The sequence below is a fragment of the Lepus europaeus genome, chromosome 5, assembly GCF_033115175.1.
Source record: "Lepus europaeus isolate LE1 chromosome 5, mLepTim1.pri, whole genome shotgun sequence".
NCBI classification, from domain to species: Eukaryota; Metazoa; Chordata; class Mammalia; order Lagomorpha; family Leporidae; genus Lepus; species Lepus europaeus.
The window spans coordinates 115,187,320-115,215,069 of NC_084831.1; the positions used below are offsets into that span (position 1 = coordinate 115,187,320).

Here is a 27,750-nt window from a genome sequence, read left to right on the forward strand (position 1 = left end):
TCCTGGCTCCTGGCTTCAGCCTGGCCCAGCCCCAACTGTTGTGGCTGTCTTGGGGGTGAACCAGCAGATGGAGGGTCTTTCTTTCTCTCCCTCTCTCTTTCTTACTCTGCCTTTCAAATAAATAAGTCTTCCTTTAAAAAGAAGAAGAGAAGAAGAAGAGATTAATGCTCATCTCACAGTGTAAAGTAATTCTCAGAACAGTGGGTCGACATAAAGTGGGCCCCAGCCCCCACAGCCCACACTCCCTTATGCAAGTGGCTGCCATGTTGTGACATGGCCAAGGCGCCCTCGTCAGAGGCCCAACAGATGAGGCTGCCCAGTCTGGGGGTTCAGAACCCCGCTGATTTGTACTACCCAGTTTCAGGTATTGTATTAAAGCAACAAAAAACAGGCTAAATCAGGCCATCTCACTCGGCCTATGTTGGGAGTTCTTGTTAGGATTGTACAAACTTACAGATAAATGCACGGAAAGCTAACAACTGTCTCTCTTAATTTTCTTTTGATATTACTTTATTTAATATTACTTTAACTTTTTATCCTAAAGGTCCTATTAGAAATCTTGGCACATTTTTCCTGGGCATTTTATGGGAGAATTTTTTTGTTGCTATTATGAATGGGTTTTTTTCTTCTACCATACTTTATGACTAGTACTTTTGTCTAAGGAGGTTAATAACTTATGTAGTTACTTTTTAAGTGAGCACTAATTAAGTTTTACTTGTAATTTTATACACATTGTAATGACATAATATTCTGTTCCAGGGATATGTCATAATTTATTCAACCATTCTCTTACCTGCTCCTAAACAATTGTATCATAAACAATGTTACACTGAAAATTCCTTGTATATGGATTTTAGCACATTCATGCTTTTATCATTGTAAGATAGAGACAAAGGTACAGGACTTGTACATTTAAAATTTTAATCTGTAATGTGTTTATTTCTCCAAAGCATTCACAACAGTTGTATATCTCTACCTAGAATGAATGATTGTACCTATTTCCTCATCCCTAACAGAATTAGGTTTTTCAACCTTTTAAATTTTGTTCATCTAATAGAGGTGCTTCTGAAATTCTGAATTTTTGTTGAATTTGCACTTTCCTAACCACTTGTGAGACTGAACAACTTTTCATTGCATTTCCTCACTTGTCAGCTGCCTATTTGATACTACACCCTGTACTATTTCTAGTAATTGTTAAATCTCTTGGGCTTTCCAGGTGGAAGTCATATCTTGTATAAATGAGAGTAACTTTGTCTCAAGATTTCTAGTGTGCACACCCTCTACTTTTCTTTCTTATCTAAAAGTAGTCTCTAGGGCCAGGGTTGTGGGGTAGCCAGTTAATCTGCTGCCTACAATGCCCTATGAGTCCCGGTGGTTCCACTTCTGATCCAGCTCCCTGCTAACACGCCTGGGAAAGCAGTGGAAGATAGCCCAGGTGCTTGAGCCCTTGCTACCCATGTGGGAGGCCTGGAAGAAATTCCGGGCTCCTGGCTTCAGCCTGGCCTTTGCAGCCATCTGGGGAGAGTGAAGCAGCCGGTGGAAGATCTCTCGCTCACTCAGTCCCTCTAACTCTGACTTTCAAATAAATAAATATATCTTTAAATAAATAAATTGGTTAACACTTCCAGAACAATGTAAAATAATAGAGATAACAGGAAGCATCTTTGTTTTCCTCCTAATATTAGCAAAGCTACTATATTTTACCATTAAATATGATGCTGGAATTCTTTATAGATACATATTTCTCTATTTTGTTGAGCAGTATTCATTCATTACCTTTTTACTTAGGATTGTAGTGCAGATGACTGTAAGTTTTTTCAGAATATTGACTTCCTTCTTCAAGCTATTAATATTAATTACTATTCATTGATTCCCTAATATCAAATCAACCAAGAACTTTTAAAAAATGAATTCCACTCCATTTGTCATGGTGTATATTATTTTTTATATCTTGCTGCATTGGCTTGTTAATGTTTTAGAATTTTTACATGAATATTTATAGTTAAGTCTGTAGTTGTTTTCTTTATACTTTCTTTGTAAAGTTTTAATATTAGTAAAAAGAAATGGAGGCCAGCGCCATGGCTTACAGGCTAATCCTCCACCTTTCGGCGCTGGCACACCGGGTTCTAGTCCTGGTCAGGGAGCTGGATTCTATCCCGGTTGCCCCTCTTCCAGGCCAGCTCTCTGCTATGGCCCGGGAAGGCAGTGGAGGATGGCCCAAGTCCTTGGGCCCTGAACCCACATGGGAGACCAGGAGAAGCACCTGGCTCCTGGCTTCAGATCAGCAAGATGCACCGGCCGCAGCGGCCATTGGAGGGTGAACCAACGGCAAAAAGGAAGACCTTCTCTCTGTCTCTCTCTCTCACTATCCACTCTGCCTGTCAAAAAAAAAAAAAAGAAATGGAAAGACTTTCTTCTTTTTTAATGCTGTCAAACAATTTGATTATCTTCAGAATTATCTTGAATAATTTACTTACAAACTATCCAAAGTAGTGCTTTCTGGAAAGATACTTCCAACCAATGTTCTCTATTTACTCTGGTTATTGCATCTTTTAGGTTTCTTGTTTTTTTTTTTTTCTCTCCCTCTCTCTTTTTTTAAGATTTATTTATTTGAGAGGTAGAGTTACAGACAGAGAGGGACAGAGAAAGAGGTCTTTCATCCACTGGTTCACACCCCAAATGACTGCAATGGCTACAGCCAGGAGCTTCTTCTGGGTCTCCCATGTGTGCACGGGGGCCCTAGGACTTGGACCATCTTCCACTGCTTTCCCAGGCCATAGCAGAGAGCTGGAAGGGAAGAAGAGCAGCTGGGACTAGAACCAGTGCCCATATGGGATACTGGCACTGCAAGTGGAAGCTCAGCCTACTACACACTAGTGTCTGTCTGTCTCATTCTCTTTCTTTGAGTCAATTTTGTTCACTGGTATTCCCATAGAAAACTACTTATTTCAACTAGCTTTTCTAAGTTTTTGGCACAGACTAATTCAAAAACGTCTCATAATTTTTGGTTCCACTTATATCTATGATTATGTTTCCTTTCTATTCTGAATTTTCATTTTCTTCCTTCATCCCTGGATTCAACTAGTTATTTGATTTCATTGTGGTTTTGCCCCCTAATAGGACAAACACCTGAAATTTAAGGGATGACAGAGTTTATCTGGGCAAAAAGAACAAAGGCATCCCCGAGTCAGTGATGCGGGCGGCAACCTGCAGCCATGAAACAGCTGTGGTCTGGGGTGAACAGTACCTTGGTTTGGCCACAGCATAGTGAAGAGGCAGGGCAGTGAGCAGACACTGGAGTATGAAGGAATCCCACAGTGGGATTGTCCCTGTCACCCCATGTTTCAGTATACCCTCAGGACAAAAGCACCCCGGGGAACATCTAACTAGCCCAAGCCCAACTTCCAGGGAGTAGGAAGAAGATGGCCCTTCGGGTTCCCACACAAAAAATCAGGGCTCTGCCTTCTCTTAACACATAAGGAGAGAGGTAGGACTGCTTCCACTGAGATGTGATACCGGGTAGCCCGGAAGGCTACACACTGCAGCACAGTACACAGTAAGCATATAATACACAGAAGTAGACATTGTATGCTCCCACTCCTGTCCTTCCCTAAAGTGACCGTCCTACAGCTCAGCACTTTTAATGCTTTCCATGTAATCCCTCTACTGATTAAGGATATATATATATATATATATATATATATATATTTTTTTTTAAGGTAGAACCTAGCATTTTATTTAGATCTTCATTAAACTGGTGGAATTGAGAACCAGACATACGTAATAAACCTCCAAAATAGATCCTGAAAGGCACTTTCTGCTTAGGGCAAGCAGTCATGGATGAAGCATGTAAACAAGCTGGCTTCTCTGTACCACACCAGCCAAGTCCGCTTTCTCCATGGCCAGCCGCACCAGCTCTGCCCTCCCTTCCGCTAACACCAGCCAGACCCCCTGTAGGTCTAACCCAAGGTTTTTCTGTAGGACACCTTGGCCTACCTGGGAATGCTGGAAACATGTTGTTAAAGGAATCATGGTGTTGAGAGAGAAAGAAAAATCTTTTAAAAGCTGCCATCTGAGGAGATGGCTTCTCTGTACTTACGCCATCCCCCAGAATACAATAAATAAGCAATTAGAAAATGTTCAAGTATGAAGGGATTGCCTCCTCCCCGCCAAAAGCACTGCTCTCTGAAGGAAGCTGGTTTCTCTGTAGCCACACCAGCTGTTCAGAAAGCTCATTGGACCTGGTTTTGAAAATAAAACAAAGTTAAAACCCTGGGAGGAGTTATTGTGCAGTGTGGAGTACTCGGTCTTTCTTATAAAGAAAAAAAAAGTTATCTGGTACCAAAGTGTGCAACCTACAGACCCTCGGGTACTGCCCTGTGACTTCTCTGTATGACATCACAAGGGTGCCAAGTGCCTGTCTGCTAGAGCTAGGAGTTGGTGAGGTTTGGCTAGTGCTGAAACCATGCATAGGATTGGTGTACTAAATAAAAACCTTATTACGTACGTACGTCCTCCAAAAGACAGCTGAAAGTGGAGAGATTTAATTTGGTGCTGTTAGAGGTGGCCATTAGAGCATGAGCACCAGGGAGATGGTTTAATGGTAACTGCCTTTTCTTATGTCAGGCTAGAGCTCCAACTGGAACTTGCGTTACATGCAAGATTGATTGGATAGGGAACACTCCCTGACAAACACTTCATTGTTGTTTTGGGGGAAGGGCAGAGGTCACTAGCAGAAGGTCTCCGGAGCTGGACAGACGGGGGACACTGTCCCCTGTAGCTCTGAGAGACTTGCTCTCGGCTCCCCGGAGGGCTTCCCTGCCTTTGACACAGCCACCAGGGCACACACCCTGCAGTGTGGAAAAACTAAATTTGATTTTATGCCCTCTTCCTCCCCCCGTCTGCCTTCAGCATAGACTTAACTCCCTCAAACCCAGAGACCTGTTGGGACCTGACCCCAGACAATTTGGTACCAGCATGACGGGCAATCTGGACTTCACAGTGACCCCTGAGATGGGGCCCTGAAAAGAGCAGCGGTTCCTTTTCTAGCTTGTGGATCTTCAGATTGACCATTCTGCCATTTCATTTCATTTCCTGAAAGTCAGGGTCGGCTTGTGAAAAGTTGTTAAACAACATGCTAAATGTGAAATGTCAGCCCTCACTCTAAACTTCCCCTTTCCAGAGCGTCATGGAGACTTCATTGGGTTTTATAGTGACTTTCTGATTTTGGTCGTCCATTGAAGAAGGGAGTTGAAAGTTGTTGTATACTGTTCACGATTGTCTGCCCATGTCCTGCCTGAAATACCATGATTGTTTATGAAAAGAATCTTTAATAAATCTGGATACAGTTTGGCTTGGAAAAAAAAAAGGCCATAGCAGAGAGCAGAATCAGAAGTGGAGCATCTGGGACTTGAACTGGTGCCCATATGGGATGCCGGCATTGCAGGCAGTGGCTTTACCTGCTACGCCACAGTGCCGGCCCCTAAAGATTTCTATAATGAGTGCCAGTTCAAGTCCTGGATGGTCCACTTTCTTTTTAATGTGCTTCTGCCTCTCTGTAACTTCGCCTTTCAAATCAATTAATAATTTTTTTAAAAAAGTTTATTTAAAAAATATATTAGCTGACAGTTCATGAAGAATAGTAGCTGTGTCCTTTTATTCTCCTGGGTTTATTTTCCAGACAGCCACTGCCAACTCTTTGAGATGTTTTATTCCTAAAAAATATGCTCAAATTTCTGCTTCCTAATAACAGAGTTTGGACATTACCTATTGACTTTCTGTTACAGTAGATGAAGGGGTGGTTCCACACTTCCACTCACTTCCCTTCTCCGCATCCTTCCAAAAATAATTATCATGATTTTTTTTTTTTATGATGTGCTCTCGTTTTCTATGGTGTTGTAGTGCACATATGGGCACCAAAGAAGTGGAACATAACCCAGAGCATCCTCCACCCATGTACTCCTCTCCCGCACCAGCCTACTGACAAAGCGTGACAGGCAGAGAAGATGAGCTTACGGAAACCAGGATTTTCAAAAATGTGCCCTTTCTGTTTTTGACATCTAAGTTAGTTGCATTATGACAGGGAACATGGTATTTATTATACTGATTCTTTGAGACTTGCTTTATTGGCTAGTACTGATCTATTTCATAATGTTTCCACATTTATTTGAAAAGAATGTATATATATATATATATATAAGATTTATTTTATTTATTTTTTTTTTTTTTTGGACAGGCAGAGTGGATAGTGAGAGAGAGAGACAGAGAGAAGGGTCTTCCTTTTTGCCGTTGGTTCACCCTCCAATGGCCACTGCGGCCGGCGCATCTCGCTGATCTGAAGCCAGGAGCCAGGTGCTTCTCCTGGTCTCCCATGCGGGTGCAGGGCCCAAGGACTTGGGCCATCCTCCACTGCCTTCCCAGGCCATAGCAGAGAGCTAGCCTGGAAGAGGGGCAACCGGGATAGAATCCGGCGCCCCAACCGGGACTAGAACCCGGCGTGCCGGCGCCGCAAGGCGGAGGATTAGCCTGTTAAGCCACGGCGCCGGCCTATATTTTATTTATTGAAAGAGTTACAGAGAGAGCTAGAGACAGAGAGGCCTTCCATCTGCTGGTTCACTCCCCAGATGGCCACAACAGCTGGAGCTGGGCCGACCCAACGCCAGGAGCCAGGAGCTTCTTCCAGGTCTTTCAAATGGGTGCAGGGGCCCAAGAACTTGGGCCATCTTCCACTGCTTTCCCAGGCCATACCGGAGAGCTGGACTGGAAGAAGAGCAGCTGGGACTAGAACCAGTGCCCACATGGGATGCTGGCGCTTCAGGCCAGGGCTTTAACCCACCGCACCACAGCACTGGCCTCAAGAATGTGTATTCTTGGAGGGTTAGGTGGAGAGACTTCCATATATTTGTTAGATGAACTTGTTTATTGTTACTTAAGCCCTCTCCCTTTTGTGTGTGTCTACTTGATTTGTCAGTAATTGAGAAAGACGTTATTATTGTGGACTTTCCTGAGGTTTCCATTCCTTACCATAGTTTTTTCAAATTTTGCTTTACGTAGTTTGAGGTTACTTTACATAACATATACAAGATTATGAGTATTATATTTTCTTGGTTAATTGAATCTTTTATTACTTCTTAGTGATCCTTTCTAGTTCTAAAAAGATTTTTTTTTTTAATTTGACAGGTAGAGTTAGACAGTGAGAGAGAGAGACAGAGAGAAAAGAAAGGTCTTCCTTCCATTGGTTCACTCCCCAAATGGCCGTTATAGCTGGCGCATTGCACCGATCTGAAACCAGGAGCCAGGTGCTTCCTCCTGGCCTCCCATGCGGGTGCAGGGCCCAAGCACTTGGGCCATCCTCCACTGCACTCCCGGGCCACAGCAGAGAGCTGGACTGGAAGAGGAGCAACCAGGACAAGAACCTGGCACTTATATGGGATGCTGGTGCCATAGGTGGAGGATTAACCAAGTGAGCCACGGCACCGGCCCCTCTAAAAAGATTTTTATTTTTTGTCTGATATTAATACAAGCATGCCATTTTTCTTTTTGTTTAATATTTAACTCATCTTTTCCCATTCCTCTATTTTTTAACCTTTCCATGTCCGTACTCTTTTAAGTATCTCAAATATATATGTGTCTGTATGTGTGTGTGTATATATATATATATATATAGATTTCATTAAATTTGTTCTTACAATTGTCTTTTATTTATTTTCCTTTTTATTTGAAAGGCAGAGAGTCCAAGACAGAGAGAAAGATGGAGAGAGCTCTTCCATCCACTGGCTCACTCCCCAGATGGCTGGCACGGCTGAGGCTGCTTTAAGCCAAAGCCAAGAGCCTGGAACTCATTCCTGGTCTCTTCCAAGTACTGGAGCCATCACCTGCCAGCCCCCAGCAGGAAGCTGGGCTGGAAGTGGAGGAGCCAGGACTTGAACCAAGCACTCTACTGCGAGCTGCAGGCATCCCAAGCAGAGATTCAACCTCAGCACCACATGCCCACTCTGCAGTCTGTCTTTCCATTGGCAAGTTTAGCCTGTTTAGATTTATATATTTGGTGAATATATTTGAATTGGAATTCTTTTTTCTTATCTTTTTGAATTTTACCGCTCATACAAATAGGTATATTATGATATGGAGTATTTCTAAAATATCCCAACATACATTTGTTCAATAAAAACAGTAAACTGAAATTAGAGATTTTTAAACTTCCTAGAACCACAAAGTACAAGGTTATAAATATTTTTAAAAAGTCCTCTTTTTAATGTATGGTTGTCCACAGTCTATTTTGGTAAACAATTATTGAGCATAATATTTCAACCTGGGATGCACTCGTAAGGTGATAGACTGGCTTTTTAAAAATTTAGTTCTATATGTGGATGAATATTACTTTTGCTGAAAAAGGTTTCAGCATCCATTATATTTACATGTAAATTTACATGTTTGTGTTGAAAATGGTCAAGTAGATGAGAATGAGAGAAAACTGAACATTTTCAATAGCACTATCATTCTTCAAACTGTGTCACACAGCAGAAATCACATGCTGACCTATCATAAAAATATATTTAATGATCAGTTTGGTTATTTTTAGCTGACCTATTTGTTAGGTACAGGCAAAGCTCCCATAACAAAGACGCGAGGGGAGACAGAACTTTGTTTCTCTCTCAGGGAATAGCCCTGGGCTGTCTAGGATATTTTGCTGCATGAGGTTTCCCAGGAGTGAGGTTCCTCCTAATGGTGTTGCCTTCCCATTTCTTACAATATCTCCCTCAGCCAAATGGCTGAAGCCAGTTTCCTAGCACCTTAACTAAACTCCAGACTGTGGGAAATGGAAAGGAGAAAAGGGACGAGTACCCAAGCATTTTCCTGCACGACATCCCACCCAGACCTTGTTGTTTTAAATAAATCATGTGCTAGTTCAGAATTCTGTGTCTGGCAATCTGGGCGGGGTCAACGGGTCCTTCCACCCACCTGCCCTGGCCTCGATCATTTACCTGTAGTCAGTTGCAGGTGGGCTGGGTGCCCGATTGGTTGCAGATGGCCTCTCTCAATGTCTGGTGCTTGATTGAACGGTAGGGGAAGCTGTGTCACGGGATCCAGCACGCCAGCCCGAAGTTCCCAAAGCAGCACCACGATAGCTAACATCCCATGAGCTAAACCAAGTTATGTAGCTAAGCCCAGACTCAATAGACTGAGCTGAGTGGCAAAGCCTCATTGCAAAGGGGCATGTATTCAGAGAGAGAAGGAATTCATGGCAGACTTTTGTTGTTCTGGGGGACCTGGGGTTGTTTTTTGTTTTGCAATCTATAACCAACATGATGGATGACAGGGACATATCACTTTCCTTTACTGGCATGGAGAAAAGCTTAGCCATACAGGTACACCCCACCCGCCATCAGAGGTTAGGCAGACCTGTTGTCTGCTGAAACTGTACAGCGGGGCAGGAGGGCGTAGCACAAGGGGCAACACAGGACAAGTGGACGCTGAGGGATACAGCGGTGGATCTGGTAACTAACGGTTCCATTCGCGGTTTCTTCCATCTGTTAGATGCAAATAAGAAGTCACTTGGTTTACGAAAGGATTTTTCCCCCCTCAAGTAAGCCTCATATTTCAAATTGTTCCGCTGGTTCCCTGCAGGTTTTACACCTTAAGATAAGCTCCACGGTGAGTCAGGATGAGGGAGAGGTTCCCTCCTCTCTGTTACACGCAGGACAGGTCGGCTGGGGGAGGTGGGGAGCAGACTTAGCCAGGGGCTCCGGCACAAGCTCCATCTCATGCAAATCACGTTCAGGAAGTGATCCAAATTGAAGTTACAGATCTAGAAATTAATTCATTTAATTATGCCCACATAGACCTCTTAGGAACTTTTTAATGTCTCCTCAGTTTTTTTTTTTTTTTTTTTTTTTTTTTTTTTTTGACAGGCAGAGTGGACAGTGAGAGAGAGACAGAGAGAAAGGTCTTCCTTTTGCCGTTGGTTCACCCTCCAATGGCCGCCGTGGTAGGCGCGCTGTGGCCAGCGCACCGCGCTGTTCCGATGGCAGGAGCCAGGTGCTTATCCTGGTCTCCCATGGGGTGCAGGGCCCAAGCACTTGGGCCATCCTTCACTGCACTCCCTGGCCACAGCAGAGAGCTGGCCTGGAAGAGGGGCAACCGGGACAGGATCGGTGCCCCGACCGGGACTAGAACCTGGTGTGCCAGCGCCGCAAGGCGGAGGATTAGCCTAGTGAGCCGCGGCGCCGGCTTGTCTCCTCAGTTTTAAGGCAACTATATTAGAATGTTTTCATTCTGGGGCGGACACTCGGGCATAGTGGGTACAAGCCCCCACCTGCAGTGCCAGCATGGTGCCATGTGGACACCACTTCCAGTCCCTGCTGTTCCACTTCCAATCCAGCTCTCTGCTATGGCCTGGGAAAGCAGTAGAAGATGGTCCAAGTACCTGAGCCCCTGCACCCGCGTGTGAGACCTGGAAGAAGCTCCTAGCTCCTAGCTTCAAATCGGCCCAGCTCCAGCTGTTGTGGTCATTTGGGGAGGGAACCAGCAGATGGAAGACCTCTCTCTTTCTGCCTCTGCCTCTCTGTAACTCTGCTTTTCAAATAAATAAAATATTTAAAAAAAAAGAATGCTTTAATTCTGATTGCCTTCTCATTTCTCCTCCTACGCTAATTGTCCTGCGTTTTTGTTCTGCTCTTTTTATTAATCTCACAGATACATTTTTTTATTTTGGCCTCACATTATAATTTGTTTTTCCTTTTAATATTTATTTTATTTATTTGAAAAGCAGAGTTACAGGGAGAGAGAGAGATCTTCCATCCATTGGTTCACTCTCCAAATTGGCTGCAACAGCCAAGGCTGGACCAAGCCAAAGCCAAAGCCAGGAGCCAGGAGCCTCATCCTGGTCTCGCACATGCGTGCAAGGGGCCCAAGCACTTGGGCCATCCTCTGCTGTTTTCCCAGGCACATTACCAGGGTTCTGGATCAGAAGTGGAGCAGCAGGGACTCGAACTGGTGGCCATATGGGATGCTGGCATTGTAGGCAGCAGCTTATGCCACAATGCCAGCCCCACATTAGAGTTTGACCAGGTGTTTTCTTAAAGTTGCTATTATAAAAACACACATGTATAAATATAGTATATAAAACACGTGATGGAATTCCCTTTCCCATTCCCCAGGTAAACACTGCAGTTTGTGTTATTTCCCCAGATGTGCTGTGGGCGCATGCAGATGTGCACACAGACGTCAATGCATACACAGGCACACACATACACACACAATATACTCTGTGCTCAATTTTTTAAATTGTAAAAGTATTACAGCTGGCTGGAGCCGCGGCTCAATAGGCTAATCCTCCACCTTGCGGCGCCGGCACACCAGGTTCTAGTCCCGGTCGGGGTGCCGGATTCTGTCCCGGTTACCCCTCTTCCAGGCCAGCTCTCTGCTGTGGCCAGGGAGTGCAGTGGAGGATGGCCCAAGTGCTTGGGCCCTGCACCCGCATGGGAGACCAGGAGAAGCACCTGGCTCCTGGCTTCAGATCAGCGAGATGCGCCGGCTGCAGCGGCCATTGGAGGGTGAACCAATGGCAAAGGAAGACCTTCCTCTCTCTCTCTCTCTCTCACTGTCCACTTTGCCTGTCAAAAAAAAAAAAAAAAGTATTACAGCTTCATTGTTGCAAATCAAACAATTTAAAATGGCAAAAAAAATTTAATAAATAAACCTACTCCCATCACAGTACACCCCTCTGGGGTGAACAGCATCGAGCAGACCCCCTGTCCCTTGTATATTCCCGAACTCCCAGCGGGTGCCTGTAATGGATACTCTATTGAGTCTGTTGTTTCCTATACAAACACAACTACGGTCAAGTTTAATTTACGAATTAAACACAGAGATTAACAACAAAACTTACTGGAAATCTAAGCAACCTGAGCATATATTTTCTTCCTTTCTCACATCAAGAACTTTCACCTTTTCCCTTAGAGGGAGCACTTCATGGCTTCTCTGTGGTGTATCTGAATACCAGTATCTACTGTTGTACTTTTGGGCCACTGTCTGTAAGATAAGGTTCCCTGAGCATAAAGCATACTGCAAAAGTCACTCTGATAACCAACAAGACTACTAAGTGACTAACGGGCAGGTAACCCGTACTGTGTATCTGCCCTGGACAAAGGGGTGATTCATGACGTGGCCGGGGACAGAGCAGGAAGTCACAAAGGTTTATCACACTCGTCAGAACGGTGTGCAATGTAAGACTCTGGAATTGTTTATTTCTGGAATTCTTCCTTTAGTATTTCTGGTCCATGGCTGAGAAAGTGGAATGTAAACTGAGTGGGAGGGAGGCTACTATAAGCAATTTGCTCTGATTCTGCTCCTTTCCCCCGATCTATAGATAGATACAGTAGAATTCTTTAACTGCAATGCAATGAAACCAGAGAAGAGACTCTACCACCCAAAAGCTGCAAAACACTGTCTTGGTTGAAGGAGGAAATAAAAGATAAATTGTAGATGTATAGGAAATAATGCTAAATGAAAAGCCCTATTTGTCATAAACTATGGGAATCAGTTACAGCAATGCAAAGATGAAAATTCAGTGCTTTTTATATTAACTAATAAAAAAACGAAAGTATCTCACTCAGGAAGTTAGAAAATGAAAAACTAAGAAAGTAACAGGAAGAAATTAGTAAAATAACATTTGGAAATCAGCAAGTAAGAAAACAGAAAATGGTGGAACCTTTAGTGAGAGAACCAAGAACTGTTTATTCAGGAAAAGCAAGCAAAAAAATAGATAATTAACTAGTGTGATGGAGGAAAAAAGGGAAAGAAAAAACAAATACACAAGAAATGAAGAGAGAAACAGCTACAGATGCAGAGGAAAGTTACGGAGCCTACAGAGATTTCTCAATTCTATGAATAGAAATTTGGATAAAATAGATGGTTTTCTTTTCAAAACTACAATGAGCTAAAACCGGTTCCAGTAAAAAAAAAAAAAAAAAAAAAAAAAAAAGCTTAGTAAATAGAGAAAAATTATCAAAGCTTAACTTCCCACAAAAGCTTAGGCCTGGATAGTATCACCGGAGCATTCTACTAAACCTGGAAAGAACAGATTATTCTGATGCTATTGAAATTGTTCCTGAGCTTAAAAAAGAAGCCACTTCCAAATTATTTTCATAAAATTCTTTCCAAAGCCCACCAAGAGTAGAAAAGAAGTCAATCTTGATTGAGAATATTGAAGCAAAAGTTTAAGTAAAATACTATGGAGCAGAATCTAGCAGCACACTAAAAGACTAATAAACTATGACCAAATGGTTATGGGCTTTTTGCTTGTTTGTTTTGGATTGTAAGGATGTACCAATTTTAGGAAATCTAGCAACATTTATTACCATACTAATACATCTATAAAGAAAATCATATGATCATTTTAGTTGATTAAAAACAATTAACATTCAATATCCACTCTGGATATTTTTAAAACTATTCATAGAAAACTATATTCCTCCTTAAGATAATAAAATATATTTCCAAAAATAAAATAAAATAAATGTCCTCTGAAAGCTAGCATAATGCTTAATAAGGAAGCAATTGAAACAACTCTCATTAAATTTAGAAAAATGGCAGATAATCACTATTATCATTTAGTATTTTTTTGAGATATTAACCAATGCAATTAGATAGAAGGAAAGAAATGAGACATAAAAAGGAAGTACTTACCATTATTTATGGATAATATGATTGTATAACTGAAAAATCCAAGAGTCAAATGAGAGATTATTATAAAAAAAGAGAGTTTGGGGGCCAGCATTGTGGTGTAGCAGGTAACGCTGCTGCCTGTAGTGCAAGCATGCCATATGGGCGCCAGTTCAAGTCCCAGCTGCTCCACTCCCGATCCAGCTCTCTGCTATGGCCTGGGAAAGCAGTAGAAGATGGCCCAAGTCCTTGGGCCCCTGCACCTGTGTGGGAGACCCAGAAAAAGCTCCTGGATTGGCACAGCTCTGGCCGATGGAAGACCTCTCTCTCTGCCTTTTCTTCTCTCTGTGTAACTCTGACTTTCAAATAAATAATTAAATCTTAAAAAAAAAAAAGAGTTGTGTAAGGAAAGGTAGCTGGGTATGAGATTAATACATAAACAACAATGAAGAATTAAAATACATAATGAATAACAAAGATGTAAACAAAAATAGTTTAAAAATAAAATGGGGGAAATATGACATTTTCCTTTCTTTCCCTTCCTTCTCTTTTATTAGAAAGATTTATTGTATTTATTTGAAAGAGTTACAGAGAGAGAATGTTAGTTGGTGGGGGGGGGGGGGGAGTGGAGAGAGGAAGGAAAGAGAGAGAAAGCCTTCCAACTGGTTCAGTCCCCAAATGGCTGGAACGGCCAGGCCTGGACCAAACCAAAGCTAGAAGCCAAGAGCTTCATCCAGATCTCGCACAACATGTGGCAGAGGCCCAGCCACGTGAGCCATCTTCTGCTGCTTTCCCCAGGCACATGCTGGATCAGAAGCGGAGCAGCTGGGATCCAGGAGCTTCATCCAGGTCTCACACAGTGGGTGGCAGGGACCAAGCATTTAGGCCGTCTTCAACTGGGATGCCACTGTGGCAGGCAGAGGCCTAACCCACTACGCCACAATGCCAGCTCCCCTCCACCTTTTTTTTTTTTTTTTTTAAGAAAGATTCATTTATTAATTTGAAAGTCAGAGTTACAGAGGGAGGGAAAGACAGAGATCGCCCATTCATTGGTTTATTCCCAGAGGGCTGCAATGGCCAGGGCAGGGCCAGGCTGAAGCCAGGAGCCACAACCTTCATCTGGGTTTCCCACATGGATAGCAGGGGCCCAAGCACTTGGGCCATCTTCTCCCAAGCCATTAGCAGGGAGCTGGGTCAGAACTGGAGCAGCCGGGAATTGAATCAGCACCCAGTGCGGGATGCCAGCATCACAGGTGGCTGCTAACCTGCTATTCCACAATGCCAGCCCTGACATTTTCTTTCTTTCTTTCTTTCTTTCTTTCTTTCTTTCTTTCTTTCTTTCTTTCTTTCTTTCTTTCTTTTATTTGACAGGTAGAGTTATAGACAGTGAGAGAGAGACAGAGAGAAAGGTCTTCCTTTGGTTGGTTCATTCTCCAAATGGCTGCTATGGCTGGCGTTGCGCTGATCTGAAGCCAGGAGCCAGGTGCTTCCTCCTGGCCTCCCATGCGGGTGCAGGGACCCAAGCACTTGGGCCATCCTCCACTACCTTCCTGGGCCACAGCAGAGAGCTGGACCAGAAGAGGGGCAGCCGAGACTAGAACCCAGTGCCCATATGGGATGCCAGTGCTGCAGGCGGAGGATTAACCAAGTGAGCCACAGTGCCAGCCCCAGCCCTGACATTTTCAATAGTGAACAAGAATATAAATTACTCAGAAATAGCGAGAAATAGATAAGACCTTTATGAAGAAAACGTCTAAATATGACTGAGAGACACATGCACACCAAGACTTTAAAAATGGAAAGGAATATCATGTTCTTAGATCAAAAGAATCAGTATCCCCCAAATTTGAATTCTCCCTAAGTTAACATATGAATTGAAACATCTCAATTTTAAAATACCAATAGGACTTATTCTTGGTGATAGGCAGTGGGAAGGTAGAGACTAGACAAACTACTTATAAAAATCAGATAGAAATATAAATTTATAGAAAAAATCTTATTTTTCCCTTCTGAATGCTGAAATTTGTGAATGTAATTACCCACCCAAAAAAGTTATAAACTACAAAGTGTTTAAATATATTTTAAAACATTTTTCATGTAACGATGATATATTATGGCATCCTCTATGCCCATATTTATAGAATTCATTTTTAAAATGACATAATATTCTAGGCCGGCGCTGCGGCTCACTAGGCTAATCCTCCGCCTGCAGCGCCGGCACACCGGGTTCTAGTCCCTGTTGGGGCACCAATCCTGTCCCGGTTGCCCCTCTTCCAGGCCAGCTCTCTGCTGTGGCGCGGGAGTGCAGTGGAGGATGGCCCAAGTGCTTGGGCCCTGCACCCCATGGGAGACCAGGAGAAGCACCTGGCTCCTGGCTTCGGATCAGCGCGGTGCGCCGGCCGCAGCACACTGGCCGCGGCGGCCACTGGAGGGTGAACCAACGGCAAAAGGAAGACCTTTCTCTCTGTCTCTCTCTCACTGTCCACTCTGCCTGTCAAAAAAAAAAAAAAAAGTTAAAAAAAATTAAAATGACATAATATTCTATTGTAAAGATGAATCACAATTTATTGACATTTTCCTATTGATGAAATTGAGCTGGTTGTTTATTTTTGGAGTTGTACAATTTGGGTTTTGCTTTATTAGTTTTATTTTCACTTTATTGAAAGGCAGTGAGACAAAAAAAGAAAGAGTGAGAGAGAAAAGGCAGGAGAGAAAGAGAGATCTTCCGTTCACTGGTTCACCCTTCAAAGGCAACAGCCAGGGTTGGGCCAGACTAAAGCCAGGTGCCGGGAATCCAGCGCAGACCTCCTGCATGGGCGCAGAGACCCACGCACTGAGCCATCATCAGCCGCCTCCCAGGATGCACGTTAGCAGGGAGCTGACTAAAAAGAGCAGCACTCAAACCAGGAATCCTGATACAGAACGTGGGCGTCCCAAGCGGCGTCTTAACCTCTGAGCCAAACACCCACCTCAGTTTGGGCTTCTTAATATGGGGATAATTTTCCTTAGTTGGTGTTAGAACATATAAATACAGGCCGGCGCCGTGGCTCACTTGGCTAATCCTCCATCTGTAGCGCCAGCACCCTGGGTTCTAGTGCTGGTTGGGGTGCCGGGTACTAGTCCTGGTTGCTCCTCTTTCAGTCCAGCTCTCTGCTGTGGCCTGGGAGGGCAGCGGAAGATGGCCCAAGTGCTTGGGTCCCTGCACCCTCATGGGAGGCCAGGAGGAAGCACCTGGCTCCTGGCTTCGGATCAGTGCAGCGCCGGCCATAGTGGCCATTAGGGGAGTAAATCAACGGAAGGAAGACCTTTCTCTCTGCTTCTCTCTCTCACTATCTATAACTCTCTCTTTGTCTCTCTCTCTCTCACTGTCTAACTCTGCCGGGCAAAAAAAAAAAAAAAAAAGAAGAAGAAGAAGAAGAAGAAGAAGAAGAAGTACATATAAGTACAAAAAGTAAAACAAAAATAAGAAGAAAATTATGGCCGGCGCCATGGTTTAACAGGCTAATCCTCTGCCTTGCGGCGCCGGCACACGGGGTTCTAGTTCCAGTTGGGGCACTGATCCTGTCCCGGTTGCCCCTCTTCCAGGCCAGCTCTCTGCTGTGGCCCAGGAAGGCAGTGGAGGATGGCCCAAGTCCTTGGGCCCTGCAGCCGTATGGGAGACCAGGAGAAGCACCTGGCTCCTGGCTTCGGATCAGCGCGGTGCGCCGGCCGCAGCGCGCTGGCCGCGGCCGCCATTGGAGGGTGAACCAACGGCAAAGGAAGACCTTTCTCTCTGTCTCTCTCTCTCACTGTCCACTCTGCCTGTCAAAAAAAAAGAAGAAGAAAATTATACTCACAGTAGAGGGAAATTTTCTTGAACAATACCAGAAACCTAGAAGATGTGAAAGAAAAGATAGGAGATATGTTGTGTTTAACCACATACAAACAAAAATGTTCCCTATGTAAAAAGAATCACAAGCAAATTCAAGAAATAAGCAACAAATTGGAAAAAATATTTGTTTAAAAATGACAGCTAAATTACTATTTCCAGTATAGAGAAATCTCCTAAAAGTTGCAGTGTTTTAAAAATCCAGGGGCAGGTGCTTGGCCTAGTGACTATGATGCTGTTGGTATGCCCACTGCCTGGGTTCAAATCCCACCTCCACGCTGATTCCAGCTTCCTGCTGATGCACACTCTGGGGGCTCAGGTGATTGGGCTCCTGCTGTCCACGAGGGAGACCTGGAGTGTGCCCTTGGCTCCCTGTCTCAGCCCTGGCTGCTGAAGGCATTTGAAGAGTGAACCAGCAGATTCATTCGCTCACACTCACACACACACACACACACTCTCTCTCTCTCCATTTTAAAAATGCAAAGAATACGAACACACGATTTACAGAAGAGGAAATACAAATTGGCAATAAACATGTGAAAAGATCCTCAACCTCGCTAGTTGAGGAAATGCAAAATTAAACAAGTGGGATCTAAGTTTTCATCTATTGGCCTGGCAAAAACATAAAATACAGATCGGACCCAGCCCTGCAGGAGCATGAGCAAAGGTTTACTTATCAAGCATTCTTAGTAAACATCTGAATGTCAACAAATCCTTTTTGGAGAGGAATCTGCTAACAGTACAAAAAGATTCTAACGTTCATGTCCTGTGAGCATGATCCAGCAATCTGATTGAGAAACAAACAAAGCACAAGTAGAGCCTTTCACGTCTTCTGTCTCCTTCCCCTCTTCTCTCTCCAGGACCCCTCCCTTGAGTTACTGTCTCCTTCCAAGCCAGCTGGACTCTCACACCCAAGCCCTCCTCCACCTCTGTCAGACCCCGGCCAACTGATCTGCTGCCTGGAACAGGCTGGTGGTGTAGGAGCCCTGGAAGGCTTTGTCGAGTGGCTCCCTCTGTGCTGTCAGGAGCGTGAAGTCAAGGACCTCAGCGGAGCTTCAAGTCCCCGGGGGCGGCTGATGGCACCTGGCAGAGCCTGCTATGCCCTGGCCATCCTGCTGGCAGTGCTGGACACACGGTCTGGTGGTGAGAACAGTGTCCAGTGGAGAGTGTCACCGGGGAGATCCTGGGCTCTGGGGGTGGGCAGGGGCCCCATGGTTTTGTCCCATTAGAGAAGAAAAGGACCCGCTCTTCTTAACATGAATGAAAAAGGGTAAAAGCTACCATTCATCTTTTTTGTTAAAACAACCACTGTCACCCAGACATTCCACCTCTGCTCTGTGCTGCAAGGACCCTAGTAACCCAGGCCATCACCCAAGATTCCTTGAGGACTTTACGCACAGTTAGTTTGTGAAATTCAGGTTCAAGATCCAGATACTACAGCCTTCGTCAACTTTAGCAACCCATTTAACTAACCAATCTGTGTCTCGGCTTGCTTTTTTATAAAACACAAACAGTAATGCCTGTCTCTATTGCTATGCCACGCATTTAATGTACACTCTAGTGGTTAAAGACCCTTTCGAAGCTCCTTTTGGGAGAGCAGAAATAAAACATAAGCCGTTTCTGAATTCATGAATGGCCGGGCCTCCCTCACACAGGGTGTAGCCCACAGGCTGCTCTCCTAGGAGATGTCATTTAACATCTCTGGGAGCAGCCTCTGTCCCTGCCTCAAACGTTTCCTTACAAGCGACTTGAGTTCACTGTGTGTGGCAAGGGAAGTCTGAACAAGGGAAAACAAGCCAGAGGTGTTCCGCCTCCCAGGGGAGTGGCAGCCTCAGCATCTGTCTCAGTACTGATTAGCAGACCGCTGACTTAACGGAGGCTGGCTTTGGCAAGAATTGTAACAGAGGGAGCGGAGCTAAGGGAGCCAAGGGCGGAGAGGGGAGAGGGATTGCAATGGACAGCAAACTAGAACCTATGCCATCACGAGAGGCTGTGAAGACAGCCACAGTAAAAGGTGGTGCAACCAATGGGTTGGAATATCAGAAGGCCAAGGACACCCAGGAGGCCACAGAAGTATCCTGCATTAACCCAGCTTTCTCATTGCCCCACCGCTCCTGTATCCAGGCTGTAGGTTGCTTTTGGAGCCTGCTGACCGGCACCGCCCAGGTGTCCTGGGCTTGGGATATAAGCCGTCCCTCTATCGTTTGTTTCTCACTCTAATTCCACACACCAGCATTTTTAATCTTCTCTGCTGTCCCCAAAACCTCTATCTCATCCTCTTATTTGACAGAAAAATTTTACTCATCCTTCAAGTCTCAACCACTGTCTTCTCTCTCAAGTGTTCCTGATTCTTCCTGACGCACCCAGCCATCTCCAAGATTCCTCAGCTAGAGCAACTGAATTGGATTGCAACTCCGTGCTAATCTGTCTTTACATCAGGCTCTTTGAGACCAGGGCTCATGTCTTATTCATCCGGGCAACATGCTTGACAGAGTGGCTGACTGGATGTATTTGTTAAATGAAGGAACAAAGAAATCAATGGATGAATGGAAGGTTTAAGCCCATTTTTATAGTCCCTTAGTTCTCGTTTTCCAAATGAGTAAATTACTCCCAAAGGAATTAAGTTGCCTAAGTCACTCAGAGACAGCCAGAACGTGTACTTTCTGCAGACCAAGGTCACTGCCAAGCTGTACTGCAGGCGTCTAGGGATAAGGAGCAGCGCGGTGGGAATCAGGGGGCTCTAGCTGACCTCCCATGGGTAATTCTTCCCTTCCCTTTCCAGGATGCATACATATCACCAGCTCAGCTTCCCAGGAAGGAACTCAACTGAACTTAACCTGTACTCTGTGGCATACGAAGGAAGAGGCTGAGGGCTGTATAGTGTTTTTGTGCAAAGACAGGTCTTTGGACTGTTCCCCTGAGACCAGCCTGCAACAGCTGCGACTTAAGCGCCATCCCGGGAAGGATGACGGTAGTAAAATATCATCTCAGCTAGTGTTCACCAAAAACCAAGTCGTGCCGTCGGACAATGGGACCTACCAGTGCTGTGCCAGATGCCAGAAGCCAGAAATGACACTGCAGGGCCATTCTTTGTCTGTTCAGGTGACAGGTGAGTCCCTTCTATCCCTAATGCCATCCCATGGCCCACTGAGCAGGGTTGCCATCTGGAGACATAAGCAGGTGCTTCAGGTCCTTGGGACAATCTCCTTCCTGGAGGAAGTGCTTCCTATTACTCAGCTCTTTTCCATTACCCCTGCCTTTCCTCAAAGCACATGTGCCAAGGTAATCTCATTTTAGCATAAACAGTCTCACTGGAGGAGTCGCCCCATTTTTATTGACAAGGAGACGGAGGCACAAAGAGGTAAAGAGCTTTGTCAAATGTCACTCACTGACCAGTGCCAGAAGACCAGATAAAGGTCTGGAATTGAGGCTTCCTCATTTTTAATTCAGAGCCCTCCCAGAGATCTGGCTGGATTTCCAAACCCTGGAAGACAGGGAGTTGGTTTAGAGAAAACGAGTGTTTCTCTTGAGGAACATTTTGTTGCAAGAAACAGGAAGCTACTCAAGCTAGCACAGGTTAAAGGAGGGAGGGTGGGGGAATAAAGCACAACCTGCAGCAGGTCCTCATAGGCTCCAGCTCCTGGAACCAGAAACCAGAAAGCCGACAAGCCCCCAGACGGTTCCTGTCTGTGTCTCAGAGGCAAGGCAGCCTTTCACCTCTGCCTAGCTCCTGGATGTTACACATGCTCTCCCCGCTCAGCCTAAAACTCACTACTCCTGCTCAGCCTTCTAGGACTCCCTCAAGTCATGGGAAGTCCCTGAAGGAGAGTGACTCCGTGTGTTTCTATCTTCACAACAGAGCAAGCTTTGAAAATTCTATGGGGAAAAAAATTATCTTCTACTTAGAATTCTATACCCAGCCAAACTACCAATCAAATGCAAGGAAAGAACACATGAACTCAAAAAAGAAAAGTTTCCTTCCATATGATCTTCTAAAAGCTACCAGCAAAATGAGAAAGCAAATCAGTAAATTGGTTAAAATGAAATCTAGGAAAAAGGACTGTAATGGGGTGTAGGGGTAAGAAAATTCTAGAATGAAAAAAAGCCCCAAAGGCAATTAGTCTAGAAGAGAGCAAGAGAAAGAAGGCTTTGGAAAGCAGATGTATAGGGGCTAAAAATGTCATTGAGGGATCATTGTTCTGAAGGTCCTTGCCCAATCTGATTAAAGAATGAAAAACATGATATAGAAAACCAACCCAGTGAAAAGGTGAAAAGAACCAAATCATGTGATCATTATGTTTTGTAAAACACTAAATTTTACCAAAGCAACACAGAACATAACTTGACTATGCAAAAAATAACATTTACAGAATTTGAATTATGGAAACATTAATTTAACTGAAATTCATGATCTGGGGCTGGTGTTGTGGTACAGCAGGTAAAGCTGCCACCTGCAATACCAGCATCCCATATGGGTGCCAGTTCAAGTCCTGGCTGATCCACTTTTAATCCGGCTCCCTACTAATGTGCCTGGGAAAGCAGGAGAGGATGGCCCGAGTGCTTGGGGTCCTGTACCCATGTAGGAAACCCAGATGAAGCTCCTGGCTTCGGCTTGGGCAAGCCCAGGTGGTTGCAGTCACTTGGGGAGTGAATCAGTGGATGGAAGATCAATCTCTTTTTTGCTGTAAATCTTTTAAATAAATAAAATCTAAAAAAAAATCATGATATTATTTTGGAAGGATGCAGAAAAGGAAAGTGAGTGGAAGTGTAGAACCACATCTTCATCTACTATAACAGAAAGTCAATAGATAATGTCTAAACTCTTATTAGAAAGTGGCAATTTAAGGAAATTTTTTTAGGAATAAAACATCTCAAAGAGTTGGCAGGGACTGACTGGAAAATAAACCCAGGAGAATAAAAGGACACAGCTACTATTCTTCATGAACTATCAGCTACTATCTTTATTTTTTAAAATAAACTAAAAAAGATTTATTTATTTACTTGAAATGCAGAGTTACAGAGAGGTAGAGGCAGAGAGGGAGAGAGAGGTCCTCCATCCACTGGTTCACTCTCCAGATAGCCACAACGGCTAGAGCTGCACCAATCCAAAGCCAGGAGCCAGGGGCCCAAGGATTTGGGCCATCTTCTACTGCTTTCCCAGGCCATAGCAGGGAGCTGGATCGGAAGTGGAGCAGCTGGGACTCGAACTGGCACCCATATGGGATGCCGGCACTGCAGGTGGCAGCTTTACCTGCTATGCCAAAGTGCCTGCCCCAGCTACTATCTTTAAGCAAAATAAATATATAAATTATCTCCCCCAATAAAAACCTAGCCCAGAGCCTTTTAAGACATGATTTGGAGCCGGTGCCACGGCTCAATAGGCTAATCCTCTGCCTTGCGGTCCCGGCACACCGGGGTCTAGTCCTGGTCGGGGCGCAGATTCTGTCCTGGTCACTCCTCTTCCTGTCCAGCTCTCTGCTGTGGCCCGGGAAGGCAGTGGAGGATGGCCCAAGTGCTTGGGCCCTGTACCTGCATGGCAGACCAGGAGAAGCATCTGGCTCTTGGCTTCAGATTTGCATGATGTGCTGGCCGCAGTGGCCACTGGAGGGTGAACCAACGGCAAAAGGAAGACCTTTCTCTCTGTCTCTCTCACTTTCCACTCTGCCTGTCAAAAAAAAAAAAGATGTGTTTTGGACATCTCCTGTGGAAACAGTTAATCCTGACGTTTTACTTCTTTCCATGCTTGCTTCCTGGGGTTTTCCTATCCTACCTACCTACAGCACTCAGCATTTCTGGCCACTCTGTGGTCAAACTCTTGTCTCTTTTGGCTTCTGTGACTCTGTACTCCCCCGGTTCTCCTTGGCTCCCCTTTCTCTATTTGTTTCTATTTCCTTCTGCTTCCTATTCCCAATACAAGTGTCCCCGACTCACCCCTCATCCCGTCAACCTCTTCTACCCTCTCTCCCAAGTTCTCAGCCACCCCTGTGACTTAAAGCTGCACCTCCTTCCAATTGCTCCAGCATCTTAACCTAGCTCTAGCCTAACCTCTTTCCTCAGTTTACACATTTCCACTGACAACTGCACTCCCAGCTCCTAGCCGCTCTTCCATCCTCCACAAACTCAGTCAAACCTGTCCTCCCAAGACCTTATGTCTGCCCCTGTTTCAGTTAGAACCTTGGTTGCTGTCTCTTAGCCATCACGCGGTTGGTTCACTAAGCGCTCTTAGTTCTTTCCCACACTTCCTCCTCTTTCAAAGGTGTCGGCCAGGTCTTCTTCCCAGTGGTCTCCTGAGTCCCTTGAGATCTCCGACCGAGTCTCATCCAATCTGTCTCCTTCACCTTCCACAGGGTCTCGCACTGCATAGAATAAACTGTCCGTGACTTCAAATACTCTTTCTGCCTCCAATCTCTTCTTTCCTTGCCTCTAGATTGACCTTTCTAAATGCTAGCCTACACAAGCCACACCGCCACTCACTGGGCTTACGTGGCCCTGTCCTCTGTCTTTAGGATCAAGTCCGTGTTACCGTAGCCTGGCACTGGGGACTCTGTGAAATTTTGTTCTATTTATGTGACTCCCCTGGCCCCAGAGGAACTTCCTTTTTCATTCACCCACAAAATACTTAGTGTGCATCCTGGGCACAATGCTAAGCCTTGAGGTAGGTACAACATAGCCCTTACAATCTGGGATTCACACTGACATGACCTGAATGTTTCTTTAAAAAAAAATAGATTGGGGCTGGCACTGTGGCATAGCAGGTAAAGCTGCTGCCTGCAGTGTCGGCATCCTATATGGGTGCTGGTTTAAGTCCTAGCTGCTCCACTTCCAATCCAGCTCTCTGCTATGGCCTGGGGAAGCAGTAGAAGATGGCCCAAATCCTTGGGCCCCTGCATCAGCATGGGAGACCTGGAAGAAGCGCCTGGCTCTGGATCGGCACAGCTCCGGCCATTATGGCCAACTAGGGAGTGAACCAGCCGATGGAAGACCTCTTTCTTTCTCTCTGCCTCTCTTTCTCTATGTGTAAATCTGACTTTCAAGTAAATAAATCTTTAAAAATATATATATATAGAGAGAGAGATCTTCCATCTGCTGACTCACTCCTCAGATGGCCACAATGGCCAGAGCTGAGCCAGACTAAAGTCGGGAGCTTCTGGGTCTCCCACGTGGGCGCAGGGGCCCAAGGGCTTCGGCCATCTTCTACTGCTTCCCCAGGCCACAGCAGAGAGCTGGATTGAAGAGGAGTAGCCAGGACTAGCACCTGCATCCATATGGGATGCTGATGCCATAGGCAGAAGCTTAGCCTACTCTGGCACAGTGCCAGCCCCTTGGAGGTTTCTACTTGTGATGGTTCTCCCTAAGACAGCCTTTTTAAGCATATTTAAGCATCAGAGTCAGCACATTTAGATGATCCCCAAATGTGGTTATAAGGTTCTTTTTTGTCAGGTGAAACTAGTCATAGCAGACAGGTGATGGGTAATATTAAGAAGCAGTGTCTGGCACTGACTGTTTCCAGTGTGCCGAGCAGTAAGTGCTATTATTTCATTTCATGTCTATGGCCTTCTTAAGTAGGTACTATTACTGTCCTGTGACAACTCAGGCTCAAGGATAATTTGTCTAAGCAAATGATGGATAAAAATCCAGCTCCACTCCAAAGTCCAAGATTTCACCTTACGCTAAAAGTTGCTTGCCTCTCTCCAGTAAATAGCTTGTAACTGGATCTTGAGTATAAATGATGAGGCTACTTCAGTTGTCTCTCTGGCAAAACTCCAATTCCTTGAAGTCTATGTGCAGCCAGCCCCAGTGTCTGACACCCAACAAGTCCATCACTCTCATCACCCACAAAGGTTAAAATACTTGGGCAATGAATTATGCTGGGAGATACCCTGGGAGGTCATAAAGCGAGGCTCTGAGATGATGGGAGAGAAGGTACTGATGATTTCTGACACCCTCCCCTGACCCACGCTTCTCTCTGATCCAGAGACAGGAAACTTCACAGTGACAGGCCCGAAGACCATTCAACACCCTGCGTTTGGCCACAATGCGGGTGTTCCCAGGACAGGTTTCCTGCCAGCACAGATCTGCATGTTGCTGCTCACCAGCCTGGTGGTCCCTCAAGGTAGGTCCGGAGGAGCCATCAGCCCCAAGCGATGCCAGTGCCACACCTCTGCCACCTTGGCTCTTCTCCTGGAGGGAAGACTGGACAAGGGACCCAGGGGGAGAGGCAAGTGCCCATCAAACCCTGGGTGGCCACAGGAACACCGAACCAAGTGAGGGCGAGTCCAAACACTTCCTATAGGGCATCTAGAGGAAAGCAGATCAATCAGACCTTCCACTGGGTGGGAGGCCAGCCCTGCGGGAGAGGCAAGTGAGTACGGCGGCCTCTACTCATGGGGGAACTGAGGGCTGCCAACCGAGGCAACAGGTCTGTGGCCAAGACGAAAAAGGCCATAGACATTCTTGGTCTGCAGGTGGGTTCTGGACAATGCAGCTCCCCAACAAAGGCCGATGAGGACATCAAACACTTGTAGCTCAGGCCCCCGAGCCCCATTGATCAGTCTTCCCGTTACAAAGCCAGAAAATCGGAGCTGCCAATCATTTGCCATTATGCTCTTGCATGTAACGAGAACCTGATGCCGGCTTTTGCCTGCCCTTGGCATTCTAATTCCACGTGACTTCGGCTTTCCTCAACTGCCTCTACGTGAGTGCCACCAGAAGACAAGCTCGAAACGCAGGGCCTTTCATCTTGTTTGACCCAGTAAAGACAGGACCAGCTGTACAGTAGGCTCTCATTAAAGAACTTGTGAGTTGGATGCTTTGCACAGGCAATTCTAACCTCAGACAACCCTTCTAAGCAAGTACCCCATTACTCACCACGAAACGGGCACGCAGCAGCGGAAATGCTGCCCTTCGCTGGAATACAGGTCCTCCCCATTCGGACAGCTTAGCTCCCCGTGACTCTGTACGCACAGCCCCTCTCCCTCCTCCTTCACCCCCTCCCATTTCCAGAAACAGAACAGCAAAATGACCCCTGTGCTGGCCCCTTCACTGCAATCCTCAGAACAAAGCAGAGCCCTTGTCTGGACCTGTCAAAGGTAAAAGGGTTCCACCTTTCAGTGGGAAACGCGAATGTCAAGAGTCTGACCCTTTAGGCTTGATTCTCTTCTGTTGAATCTACACTCCCTTGGATGGTTAGGCTGTTCTGTTTCCAGTACATCTTACTTGTCCACATATAACGAGAACTGCAACAGAGGGGAGGAGGCTGTCCGGCCATACAACCTGCTACCTGGCACCGTGTCTGACTCCCAAGCAATCCTAAGGCCACATACATACATCTGAGCTCTTTTCTCGTTTTCAGGCAGGTGAAAAGAATGGAGTTCTGACTCCACCTATTTGTTTTCCCCGCTATTCAAGCAGAGTAAGAAGAACCCGAGCTACCTATCTGATTACACAGCTCTCAGGAGCCTCCTTTCTATCTTCCTCCTCGAGGCTTTTAGTCAAACTATGCAAGAGGCAGTGTTGAGGAGAAAAAGTCCACGTTTTCTCAGGCCCAGAGAGATCACACGAGTCAGGTTATCATGGTTTCACGTGAGAAAATCGAAGGCGTCCCCTGGATCTCCGTGCTGCCCCCGGCTCATGAGAGCTGAGTTCATCAGCCAGCCTTGCCCTGCTGCTGTGCCAGCCACACAGGGCCACAGGTGGAAAACCTACCTTCCAGTTTTTGAGTGGCACGTATTTTTAAGTTGTCCCACCTACAGCAAGGAGGTGTCCGAGGTTGGCTCCTGCCCCACTCCCTTCAGGATTAGAGTCACCCAAGACTACAGCCCAGGCTTGGGCCATCGGAGCCAACACACATCACCTGCTCCTACCTTCCTCTCCCATGTCTCCTTTACTCACGCGAGCCTCTCACACACCAGCCCCGGACAGGGCAGCTCCATACCACATCAGGGATTTTATTGCTTTCCAAGTTGTGAAGCCGTAACCCAAGCTTTTCCTTTTCTTTCCGCAGTTTTGTAAGCCTTGAGTCAAAAAGAAACTTTAAAACAAGCTAGAGCCAAGATAAATATGCCTCTGTTTAACTTGGAGACTCCTCTACGGCAACACACCCAGAGAAGGAAGAGACGTGGGCACACCAAGTGGGGTAACCCCCCGGCCTCCACGACCGCGCAGGCGCACCCCGCCGTCCACACCCCAGCACCAGCACAGAGCGCGCGCGCTTCTCA

At 45.6% G+C, this 27,750-nt stretch overlaps 2 protein-coding genes across 2 annotated transcripts in view; one reads left to right on the forward strand and one right to left on the reverse strand.

The window, feature by feature from the left end:
* The window catches only part of PDZK1 (PDZ domain containing 1), an 84,430-nt gene extending 56,911 nt beyond the window's left edge, over positions 1–27,519 (reverse strand). Inside the window, exon 1 of the mRNA XM_062192118.1 lies at positions 27,425–27,519. The gene's annotated coding sequence lies outside the window, so the exon portion shown is untranslated. The remainder of the gene's footprint in view (positions 1–27,424) is intronic.
* Positions 274–27,592, forward strand: CD160 (CD160 molecule). Its single transcript, XM_062190133.1, has 5 exons — positions 274–364; positions 18,470–18,676; positions 20,316–20,642; positions 25,509–25,646; positions 27,537–27,592. Exons 1-5 carry the CDS (start codon positions 274–276, stop codon positions 27,542–27,544), a joined length of 771 nt encoding a protein of 256 aa, XP_062046117.1. The 3' UTR covers positions 27,545–27,592.
* Positions 27,593–27,750: the final 158 nt, after the last annotated feature.

Bases quoted from the DNA above. Each gene is read 5' to 3' on its own strand.
- CD160 (XM_062190133.1), top strand. From the start codon at position 274: ATGGCCAAGGCGCCCTCGTCAGAGGCCCAACAGATGAGGCTGCCCAGT. The intron at 365-18,469 runs GTATTGTATTAA...CACCTCTGTCAG, and splicing joins TTTGTACTACCCAGTTTCAG to ACCCCGGCCAACTGATCTGC. The intron at 20,643-25,508 runs GTGAGTCCCTTC...TCTCTGATCCAG, and splicing joins TTTGTCTGTTCAGGTGACAG to AGACAGGAAACTTCACAGTG.